Here is a 12,289-nt window from a genome sequence, read left to right on the forward strand (position 1 = left end):
GTCTGGTTTGTTTCCAGCTGGTGACACAAGTCAGGGCATCCGGTGTACAACTCATCAGCAAAAGGTACATATTGGATATATAGAACATTCGCACTCCAACTGTTACATCCAGAAATTGCTTTTTATACTCATGGAGCTCTACTAATGATTTCCTGTTACTTCAAGAACTTTGCAACCAGTTACATTGGTTATACCTCTGAAACGACAGCGCCACAGTTTTGAAATCAAAGTTACAGTTACGAGAAGCTTGACTTTCTGTGGAGCACCTGAAGGCAGCTTCATGGCCCCGCCCCTCTGCCAGACACGCACGTTACAGTACTCCCTCATTTTCTCACCCGTCTCTGTTTATATTTCCCTCCAACCAAGTGATTTACTCCAGGTGAATTTTCAGCTGACAGCAGGACAAACAGGACGACATTATCACCTCCACTTTTATCCACTGGACTCTCTTAAAGGTACGTTGTCCCGCATGTTTCACCGGCTTTGTTGCTTGCTCCCCTTTCCCCCTTTTTTGCTGGTAATTACAGTCATTAGCATCCATCTTGGTAGGAGCTAATTAAACCCACTGCAAGGAGACATGTTTAGCCCTGTGTAGTCTTCTAAACGTTGCACCTTTGTGTGTTGTATAAGGTTTGTAACTTCTGTCATGCTAAATATCCTTATTTAAAACAGTTGCCGAACACATTTATGCTTCTGTAATTAAGAGGTTAAAAAAAATAACATTGGTCTTCCTTCTGCATTGAGCCCCATGTTTTTCTCTTAGTAGCTTAGGATCACCTCACGGATATTAATGTGTTTTTTGGACTCAGATTAATCACTGCAGCACTTACTCACTTACTTGTGTTTTGGTGCTTCAGCTTGTTAAAGAGTTAGTCAACATCTCCATGGAAACACCAAGTTAAGCAGTGATGTCCACTTCCTCCAGTTTACACTAGCAGATCAACTACTGTCATTTTGATATACTGCATTAAGGAATTGAGCACCTAAATGCACCACTTATCTTGTGGCTGCAGCCATTACATCTTACACTAATACTGTGCAATACTGCAAATTATCGATCAATAACTGGTATAGATCAGATACCTAGTAAATACAAGGCCAGTATTCTGAATCATCGTGAGTTCATGCAGGAGTTAATGCAGATGTGTCATTAGTTTTTTATCATGATGTTGTGATTCTGTGTTAATTTTGTGCTGATTTTACATATACTAAAGTCTCATTGAGATGAGACTGAATCTCTTTCCAGAGAGATCTGGCCAAGAGGTTAGAAGAAATTGCCACAAACATCACAAAACTTTAGTATTTCCACAAAAGTTGCAAGAGAGAAATTATACAATGAGGACTTTGATTACAACTACAAAAAATGCATCTTCAAATATTGATTCTGTTCATCTGGACGTAGCGTTTTCAGTGGGAGAAACGTTTCGTCACTCATCCAGTGACTTCTTCAGTCTCAGATGAACAGAATCAACTTTTGGAGATTTACTTACCTGGATGATTGAGCATGCTTCAAGATGTTTTAATACAAAACATACAGTTTGGTTGCATTCTGGGCAATGGAGGTTTGACATAGCTGCTTCATTTTTTGGCCCAGCCTTCGACGATTAAAATAATATATACATATATTGCATTCATTAAAAGGGATTTTTCTTACAAACGTTAACCACTGACATTTGTCCAGTCTCTCACGATTGGCGTCTGCTGGTGGAGGAATTTATGGAGACGTATGATGAACTATTTTTGCTTAGCATTTAGTCAGTGTGTTGTGATTTCATTGTTTTGTTTTGTTTTTTCTTTTTTGGTTGACTTTTATACAGTGTTTAAACAGAATTACTGTGCTACAACTGAAATTGAAAGGTGCTGCTCAGTTGCATTATGGGAAATGTTTTGGCCTCACTGGTTTAAGATATGATGAGAAATTCTGCTTCAGTTTTGGCCCAACTTCCAGCAAATAAAGCTTCATATTTCTAACAGAAAATTGTATGTATCTACATTTTTTTAAGTTCAACTCCATCTGCCTCCATGGCACTCTATCCCTAGCATCCTCCTCTGTCACACCAACCACCTGCATGTCCTCCTTCACTACATCCATGAATCTTCTCTGTAGTCTTCCTCTCATCCCTCTACCAAACAGTTTATTATTCAACATTGTTTGTCCAATATATCCACTATCTCTCCTCAGCATATGTCCAAACCATCTCAGCCTTGCCTCTCCAACTGTGTCTCCAAAACATCCAGCAGAGCCGTCCTTCTGCAGCGCTCATTTCTAGACGTGTCCATTCTGGTTATTCCCAGTAAAAATGTTAGCCTTGAAAATCTTCAGCTACGTCACCTCCAGCTCTTTTTTTTGTGTGCCACTGTTTCCAAACCACACATCATAGCAAGTCTCACTACCATCTTAAACCATTAGAGAGATTAAAGAGACATTAGATCATTTTGGTTTTCAGTGCATAATTGTACATGCTACACTTTGCTACTTTCAGACAAAAAGTTTGATTGATAGAAACCAATTTTGAGTTCATTTGGTGGCATAAAATTCATTATGTAAAGAGAAAAGTGTCTAAACTCACAAGTCATGTTATTTACATTTCTTTTATAGCTTGTCACCCACTCTTCCTCCTACCTTTAAGAGTTGTTATCGTTTCAACACAGAGCCAAGCTCACCCTTCAAAGTCTTGTAAATACAGGGTGTGCGTCTTCATGTGTTGCAGGCAGCCTCTGATATTTGATCCCACTGTAAGTGCCACAGTAGAAATGGTAAACAAAGCTTTCTTTACCTGCAGAAGCAGCTGTTTGTTTTATGCATGTGAGGAGGCTGAGCCGCATTTGAAACTGCTACCAGAAGTTTGTGACAGTAAACACTAGAATTTAGCTTAAAACATACATCACTTTAGATCGAGCGGTGTTGCATTACTCAGAAATATTTTCCACCTGGAGTTTCCTTTCCACATCTTTCCAGCAAAGGTGTGTCTGATTCAGAAACTTCTCCTGACTAACAAAGTACATTTCATGTTAATGAGTGATAAAAAATTAGGAAAAACAGCATAACACTGTAGTGAAGCAGAAATTAGGACATAATCAATCAGTGCTTAACTTGTGCTTTGTTCATGATCTCCTATTGAGTGTAGTAATGTGTGATATGTTATGAACTCATGGTTCTTGATTAATAAATGACGAGGCCTTTGCACAAAGGTAAAAGCAATGCTCACTGCAGCAGTAAAGCAGACAGATTATTTTTAGTTTAGTTTTTTATCTTTTTCAATCATTAATCATCAATCATTTACCAAAGGCCCACAAACCCACTGATGTCACGAAAAGCTAACACTCAGGTCACTTACTTATTTAACTGCACTCAATTTCTGATCAATATGACATCATTTATAGAGGATAAAAATACCTTAGTGGTTCCATTAATGCACTTAGTGCATTATTCTGATGTATAGATACTCAGAAGTTGCTATTCCTCACTATTACTCATGCATTATTACTGTGTTTCAGACGTGATAAATGTCATATAAACGTTTTGCAGTTTATACCTATTCAGTTCAATTTGATTGATATAGTACCAAATCACAAAAACAGTTGCCTCAAGCCACTTTAAGGTAAACGCCACAATATTAGGGTTAAATTAAACCACAACAGTCAAAGGCCCCCTGTGGGCAAGCACTTGGTTACAGGGGGAAAGAAAAACTGCCTTTTAACAGGAAGAAACCTCTGGCAGGGCTCAGGGAGGGGCAGACATCTACTGCAACCAATGGGGGTTAACAGGAGGGACACAGGACAAAAGACACACTGTGGATATTCATAGTAACTACTGATTAAAACAATAACTAATGATACATGTGCTTTTAACTAAGTGTTTTTGTTTCAGTGTTTTAGCACAGAAGAGATTATCTCATAATTTGGATTGAAGATCTCATAGTGCTGTTTAGTGTTTCATTCAGGAGCAGAAAAAGTAGCAAGCACCCTTCACTGATCCATGAAAGGTGTCTGAACATCGATGTCTGAACATAGTTTGAAATGTGAACATCTTCGGCCACCCAGTAAAAACCTTCATCAAAAGTTCTTTAGAAGAACAGTAGAAACATTTCATAAAAATTTGATTTGATTTGATTGAATTTCAGAAAACCAAATAAAAAGTTTATTTATTGTAAATGACTGTGGCCCCTGCAGTGGATCAACTGGGATTACAGCTGGGATAGGTCCCAGTTCTCCATGACACCTACTGACATGACATGTACTGGATATGTAGAAGAAAATAGATATGTGGCCTACCTGCAGTACCCTCATATCCCACCAGAGGACTGTGGCCCACACTAGCATAGATGTTTTTGTGATGTTACACCAGGGGTGGGCAGTAATTTTCCCAAGGGGCCACATGACAAACAGGGATTATTTGGGTTGAACCAAAAAGCTGAAGTCAGTTCTACTCAAAATTAATTTTACCCTTTAGAAACTGTTGTTGGTTTCTGGTAGTGAATGATTCAATAGTGTAGAAGTTAAGATATTCGGCCAGCTCAAATATGTAGATCCATACTGGTTGTGGTGACTTCTTCTTCTTATACACTTTATTGTGTTGTTTCTTTGTTTGCTTTTTATGCAGTGTATGCAAACACGTTTGTTTTTCTTGAAAAATCTGCCACATCTCTATCTATCTTTGTTTAATAGTCTTTATCCAATAATTGTGGCCATATACGTTCAGGTTAGTATGTTAAACTATGACTCTCACTATACAAAGTCCGTGTGTGACCATTCCCATGTTTGGTAACAGCCAGCTCACAGAGGAAAACTTTGCACCTCTATGTTTTAGACTCACTGTCAACCTCTGGATCTGTTATGATGACGATGATGGGAAACAGAAACTATTATGTGGCTGTTTTCCATGAGAGGCCACATGAGTCATTCTACATGGAAAAAACCCTGCTAACTTCTTCAGGTATCCTGTATAATGTTATGTTAAAATAGAGGTAAATTAAATAATAATAATTAAACTTCTAATCAAGCATCTGATGACCTTTCCTTGTAATTATGAGGCAGTAAATCAGAATTATGAATGACAGAGATCATAATTGAAGAATAAAATATCCTGTTCATCTTTTCTTTAATGAACATAATGCATAAACAGATTTTCTTTCATTATTTAATATACAAAAGTCATATCTGCTTATTAGTTTGTTTCAAGCTATTTTAAGCATTGCTAATTAATAAATAATAGTTGTTTCAGTCCTTCATCCAGATGACAAATTCAGTCATCAACACTTCTAAAACTGGGTGCATCCTTACATACAATTTGGAAAATGTTCTTTTCTTTACAAGTGAATCTAGAAGATAAAATCTATTTTCTTCTCAGAGTAAACCTGACTGCAGCTAAAACTATATGCCTCAGACCTACGTATGGACTCAAGCCTGCTGTACATGACCTACAGCGTGATAGTAATATCGCCTTTGTTATGTTAATTTTGAGTGACAGCTCTTGATGCAGCCAGCCATGCATTAAATGAGGCCGTAGAGGGCCGTCATACTGCGTGAGCATTGTTCAGGTACTAAAGCGCTTTGAGTCATGTTTCAGTTTTACATCAAGCCTTCATTTGCTCAGTAGCACGTTGCACAAACTGGTGATGTTATCTCGTAATTATGACTTCTGTAGCTCGTAATTTTAACGTACCATCTCATAATTAGAAGATCTGCATCTTTTAAAAATATCTCATAATTGCAAGATCTTCATCTCTTAATTACAAGATACACATTGCTTAATTACAAGATCATATCAAGTTGCCATGGATACAGCTTTGGTGCAGGTTTACTTGCAGAGAGCTGTTGATGGTAAACATTGTAACAATGCAAGCCACCACATGTGAGTAATCCTTTGGTTTGAACCTGTAGCTTTGTGCAGGAACAGAGGGTGGCTGACTTTTTTCATAGTTATAAATCACATTTGCTTATTTTTTCTGAACAATAAAGAAATACTAAATGATCCATTCTTAAAACTGTGTTATGCATCAGGCAGTCCAAAAACCTCATGATGCTTCATTATCTTAACTTTTTACCGAATGTACAGAATTGTTCTCACTTTGTATCATCTCTTGCTGACATCATGTAAAACCAACAATGAAAACCTGAGTGTCGAGAGCTGTCTGGAACCTGAGGCTGAACCTTGGCTCACAGGGATTACTTGCACATAGGCCAACCTCTTCATTTTAAACTGTGGTCACATTTAACATGAGTAACATAAGGAAGTCCACATATCCATTAATTAAACCAAAAAAATACAGCTGCAGTCCTGAGAAAAATCACTGTCAGTCGCATCCTGTAAATCTCCATGAACAGAAATTTGCAGATGATTTTGCAGAGTCAAGCTCAAGATTGTTGGTAATCGAAGAATCCTGGTTTCTTTCTGTAGTCATGACTAGTTAACATTTGAGCGTGGCCCCGTTGAACAGCACAGGAAGTACTACATTTGCTGAATAGTACTCTCAAAACCAGTAAATATAATTTAAAATGTGTCGACATTTTGTAAAGAAGTGCACGTGATGAGGCACCTTCTGTGGCTACATATGAGTCCCTGACATTACATTGTTTTTTCCAGAAGTTGAAGCCCTTGTTACAGTGACATCAAAACGGCTTTGTAACTTGATTCTGGTTACCCTAGAAGCACTTCAGTCTTCTCCTGAGCAGTACTGTTGCAACTTTGAAAAAACTCCTCAGTTGCTTTGTTGTTTTAATCAATGTTTCTCCAGATATTGCATTACCCCTATGCTCCTGCATTAATGTAAGACTGAAATTTCTGTGACACAGTAAAAGTTGTTTTAGGTTTAGTACTGGAGTCATCACCAGTACTAAAGGCCTCAGCAGGCCTACAGACTAGTGTTCCCCTATTGCTTGGTGTGTGGTTACTGGAGGTTTCTGGCTGTTGCTACATGAAATTGGTCAAAAGAGGCTGCTGCACCAAAAACCTCCTTTCTTTGGTCACTAGCAGATTACCCATAGTTTGCATGGAAAATGAAAATGCTCAGCAACGACTCACCATGGGATAATGCAACCCTAAAACGTGCAACACAAACTTTACACTGCGAATGTTTGCCTTAAAAAAACCAAATTAAAGTGCTACCTTACCTTTCCCTTATCACTGGTGGTTGCCAGGGGGTTGCTACCTGGTCTAAAGGACTGTGTGACTGAGGTTTAAGCACTTAATCTATCACACTCACTGATAAATGCATCAGGAGTGATTTTTGAGATTCATTGTCTTCCCAATGGGCACTTGTACAGGTGAGGTGTCATTTATACTGCCAATCTTCTGATTGGTGAAAAACCTGTTCTCTCTGGGGTGTCATCCATATAGGAACTCTAACATCATTCTGTCCTTTAGCCTTTGACCTTTTTGGCTTATGATACCCCCTTCTTGTCCTTTTCCAGGTTTGAAGAGATGTCATCTGTTTGGCATCAGGAGCCGTCATGTTATTCGCCCTGTGTAGAAATCGACTCCAGCTCCGTGAGGACCAAAGAGCGCCTCAGCTCTCCTGCCTGGCTAAAGCAGGAGCAAGACGACCTTCGTATCATTAAGTGGGAGAATTTTCAAACGGGAGCATCAGCAGATTCTGTTCAGGACAACACACCCAGCAGTGCCATGTCTGGTATGGGAAGCTCTGACAGTATTTGCTGCTTCATGTAGTTTACTTTTTATGGTTATCGTCCTTTAAGCTGAGCCAGCATCAGCCTCTGGCTTAGCAGTGATGTAAACATGTTGATAGTTAAGAAAATAGATAATAATTTGTTTGATTTTATCTTCTCATCCTGAACAAATACTGAAACGACTGCCTGAAAAGCACACCATCCCTTCTAGAGACAAAAACTGATAGAAAAATGATAGAAGTTTAACTTGTATGCTTGTAATCCTCTTTTGTGTGGCTGTCTTGTCTTTTCTAGCTGCTTCCCAAGTAGAGGGTCTTCCCCCGAGGGTGCTGCTGACCATCACCAAGCTGCAGTGCATGCTGGAGAGCAAACAAGAACGCATCGCTGCTCTCGAGAGGCAGGTGGAGGATTTGATGCAAGACCGCAAGTTCCTGAGAAGCCAGATTGAAAACCTCACAAGTAACCGCTCCATGCCAGCGTTTGCTGCCCCCAGTCCTGTGACTGAAAGTCAGTAACTGAAGTGAAGTATACTGTTTCTTTACTGTACTACAGGCCTTTTTTTATGAGAACTAGCCTAAAACTTTCACTTGCCTCTATATGGTCTATAGTTATTTTACTTGAAGAACTACATTTAAAAAACATAAAAGATGCAGATATTTTGCCCCACTGCCTCTTAGCTGTTCCCCTGTGGTTCCATCATTAGCCATCATCACCTGCTGCTCGTATGAGGATCAGATGATTCTTGAGGTTTTCTCTATAATACTGAAGTATCTTTACTGTATAAAGCATCTTAAATAAACTGTTGTTTTTAATTAAATAAATGATTTTATTTAAGTTGATCCTGTATTGCTATATTATGCTGAATAATGTTATAATAATAATGGATTGCATTTATATAGTGCTTTTCGAGACCCTTAAAGCGCTTTATAGTTCCAGTATTCTTTCACTCTCACATTCACACACTGGTGGAGGCAGCTACAGTTGTAGCCACAGCTGCCCTGGGGCAGACTGACAGAAGCGAGGCTGCCATATCGCGCCATCGGCCCCTCTGGCCAACACCAGTAGGCGGTAGGTGAAGTGTCTTGCCCAAGGATACAACGACCAAGACAGATCGGCAGATCGAACCGGTAACCTTCCGGTTACAAGATGAGCTTCCCAACCCCCCAAACCACCGGTTGCTCCAATGTTGCTTTGCGCCAATTGTTACTAGCTGTGAATGATGCTAGTAACAATTGGCATCAATTGGCTATCGATCTAACACGTAGCCAGCTAGGTGTTAGATTGATAGTATGTTTTGGTAGGTTGAACTGCCCAGGTCAACTTTGATGTTACTATAACGCTACTAAGGTATACAGCATATACTGTATAATATTATCGTGCACACAAAGTTATTTATCATACTGTCTCTTATACGCTTTTTTTTTTTTTTGTCTTTTTTCAGCTCCCAAGCTGAGCAGAGTGCAGCATTCAGAAAATAAATCTCGAAAGAGAGAAAGAGCTTCTTCTAGTTCCTCCACCAGCAGCGACAGCGGCTCTGAGGCATCCGACTCATCGGAAGTGTCTGCAGCATCTAGTGAACACAGACGCAAGAAACACCATAAGGATAAGAAAAGATCAAAGAAAGGGAGGGACTACAGCAGGAAAAGGGGTAATAATTCAGTTTGACTAGAATTTAGCGATGCATCAGTATAATCAGTACTCATTGGTCCTATGCTTCACTCATGAGCTATATGTATTCTTGTAACTGGGGATTTATGCTTCAGTGGGAAATCTACTTGTAGCTACGTCATAACCACAAACTGCTGTAAAACCATACGCCGTAACTCACAACTTAACCTGAATTGCACCGCCCTTGAAATGTAACAACACATCAGGTTGATGCAGTCGGTGACTTCTGTGATTGGCCCGTCCTGTACCATCGATTGCTTTTATGCATTTCCAGCTCTTTTTTTTTTTTGTGCACAGTTTTTGAATTTCTCAGTGGCAGAATAACAATCATTGTCTGAAACTAAGGATTAATAATCATGGCATCAATATAAGGACTCGTAAATGTCAGCAGGTTCCTGGAGGGAGGCTGCTGAAGCTATCAGAATGTGAGGGAATGTACAAAGAAGTGGCAAAAACTTGAGGGATAGATGTATTTGCTCCCCCCCAAAAAACGGACCACGACAAAGCGCAGGGACCCAGGAGGGGAAAAAAGTCCTAGTATTTTACATGTTTCTGTCATCTGTCGCCACATATAAAACACAGTGAAATGATCACTTGGTAATTAACACGTAATATAGCACACAAGCATAAATGCCAGCACAGTCATCGGCACTTAAATAGGCAACATTGTAGACTCTAGAAAGATTCACTTAGGTCTGAATCAGGCCTAAGTCTTGTTCCAGCATCACCATTTTAAGGCAGCAGTAACTGGTTGGTTGAGCAGGCAAATGAAAAGCAGTCAGCAGGTTCTGCATAATAACCACACTTTCATAAAGACAACACTGCAGATAATTAGCTGCTGTTATAAAACACAAGTTTGATGTGTTTTCCCACCTATCAGCTGCAGTCTTACTGTAGGTGTATGACTTATTAAAAAGGACATTAACAGAAAATTAATTCTTCACTCAAACTGATGCAGGTGACATTTTCAACGTCATGTACTATTACAAAGGATAGTTAAGTACCCAAAGGTGGAATCAGTGCATCAGTAACAGAATTAAGATTTGTTTGTGGATATTAGCAGCTGAAGGCTTAGTGAATCCTAAAAGCAATGCTAAAAATTATAGGAATAAATAAATAAATGTTACAGTGAGTTAGACGATTTCCCTGTTTTCAAAATAAAATCTTTCAATTAAAATTGGAAGGCTGAAACTATATGCATGAATTATTTGTATGTGTGTCCAGTGAGAGTTGAGATTGTTACTAAAACTAATAAAAAGCAACAGCAACTCATATATTTCATAACCTGTCATCTATTTCCACAAGCCACCGGAGTCCAGTACGTCATTCACCGCTACAAACAAGTCCTGTCCGCTTTCATCAAGAAGAAAAGCATGAGCGAAGCGTTCCGCCATCTCGGAATCGACCGGAACACCATCGCCAACACGGCATCAATTGCCGAGCTCCACCTGGCGGGTAAAGACATGGTCTCCTTGGTTGGCAATTTTCGCCAAGGGGAAGAGACTCTGGTGAGCTACGCCCAAAGGTGCACTTTGGTCATTGACAGCGACGCCGACCTGTCCAGGAAAATAGACCAGATGAAAGCCAACGGCGAGCTTCTGCCCATCTCAGGGAAAAGGTCAAGGTTGTTGCATTCTCACCTGCCGCAGCTGGGTGGTCCTGCAGAGAGCATTTTAATAGGTTAATGGTTGGTGTGATAATATATTGAGATGGTGCATAACGCCTTCACAAAATTCTGTTCTTTGTTTGTTTGTTTCAAAATGAACTGCTGGATTTGAATGACTTGCACAGCATTGTTTTGTTCCCTATTTCTTTATGCTTGATGCCTCAATGGCTCAGGAATGTTTTTAATATTCTCATTTATAATGAAAAATGTCGGCACCTGCTTTTTATTGATGCAAATATTTTTTCCTTATGCATGTAGTATTGGAAACGGCCACAAGATGGCAGTGCTCACATGCTAAATTATGTTTACAGCTTATGTCGCTTGTCATTTACTTCAAAATGGTGGCTGGTCAATTTCCATTTTCAAGCCTTTTAAAGATGTAAAAAATATGTTTCATTATGTAGAGTTTCATATACTGCAAGTGATATAAAAGCTGCCTTTAAAGAAGGAATTAAAACACTTCAGATTTCACTTAAGTTATGTTTCTGTTCATGTCTAAAGACGTTTGTACCAAGAAGCTATGACTCCTATTAAATCTGTATTTCTTCAGCCAGGGAGCAACAATTATTTAAACCCAGTTAAAATAATGAACCTGACATAATCTCGTCAACTGAAATGCGGCTGGACGTTTTCAAGGTGTTTTCTCGCTCTTGAGGAATAGGCCGAGCCAGTTTTGTACACAGATGGGTGAGACATCCTTGGCCAATCTTAAGTGTCAGTGCAAAGTGTTGCCATTGCCTTTCCTGCTGTTTGCTTTTCACATGGAGTGACAAATTACTTGTGCAAAGCCATTACAGGGGCTGCACCCAGGCTGTTTATCTTTGCATTGGACTCTGTCACTGTCACTCCCATTCTCACGCCCGCTATCTGCTTATCGTTCACATCCCTCCTCCCTCCCAGCATACTCCCTCTTCTGTTATGCACAGATTCAGTCATTTCCAATTATGTGTTGCTCCTTCCATCTCTTTTTATCCTTTTCTTTATGTCTTTTTATCCCGATACAAAGGTTGGACAGCATAGGGATATTTCATGGCAGTGGAGGCAATCGCAAGCGACCTGAAGTTTCTCTCAGGCTGTGTACAGCCAGAAGGGACAGGTGCATGCTGGTCTGCTCAGACGCATAAGGTGGAAAAGGGTGGGTGTATCTCCTGCCAGCACTCTTCTCTTCCCACCTCCTGAGGCATGCCAATGTCACTTCTGCTCTCTCTCATCACTGAGATGAGGTGTAAAGGCAGCTTTTCTGCAGAGAGCGAGTAAGGTGCACGATGTTGTTGAGGTAGATGACTATATCTTTTTTGCCTCCAAGGTTGATCAGCACGTTTCAAC

General features: G+C 39.7%; 1 protein-coding gene across 1 annotated transcript; it reads left to right on the forward strand.

The window, feature by feature from the left end:
- The first annotated feature begins 293 nt into the window (after positions 1–293).
- On the forward strand, positions 294–11,439 carry LOC102294681 (coiled-coil domain-containing protein 106). Its single transcript, XM_005932126.2, has 5 exons — positions 294–455; positions 7,414–7,631; positions 7,924–8,136; positions 9,071–9,277; positions 10,603–11,439. Exons 2-5 carry the CDS (start codon positions 7,424–7,426, stop codon positions 10,980–10,982), a joined length of 1,008 nt encoding a protein of 335 aa, XP_005932188.1. The 5' UTR covers positions 294–455; positions 7,414–7,423; the 3' UTR covers positions 10,983–11,439.
- Positions 11,440–12,289: the final 850 nt, after the last annotated feature.

The sequence above is a fragment of the Haplochromis burtoni genome, unplaced genomic scaffold (assembly GCF_018398535.1).
Source record: "Haplochromis burtoni strain Fernald_Lab_line unplaced genomic scaffold, NCSU_Asbu1 Contig_155, whole genome shotgun sequence".
Taxonomy (NCBI): Eukaryota; Metazoa; Chordata; class Actinopteri; order Cichliformes; family Cichlidae; genus Haplochromis; species Haplochromis burtoni.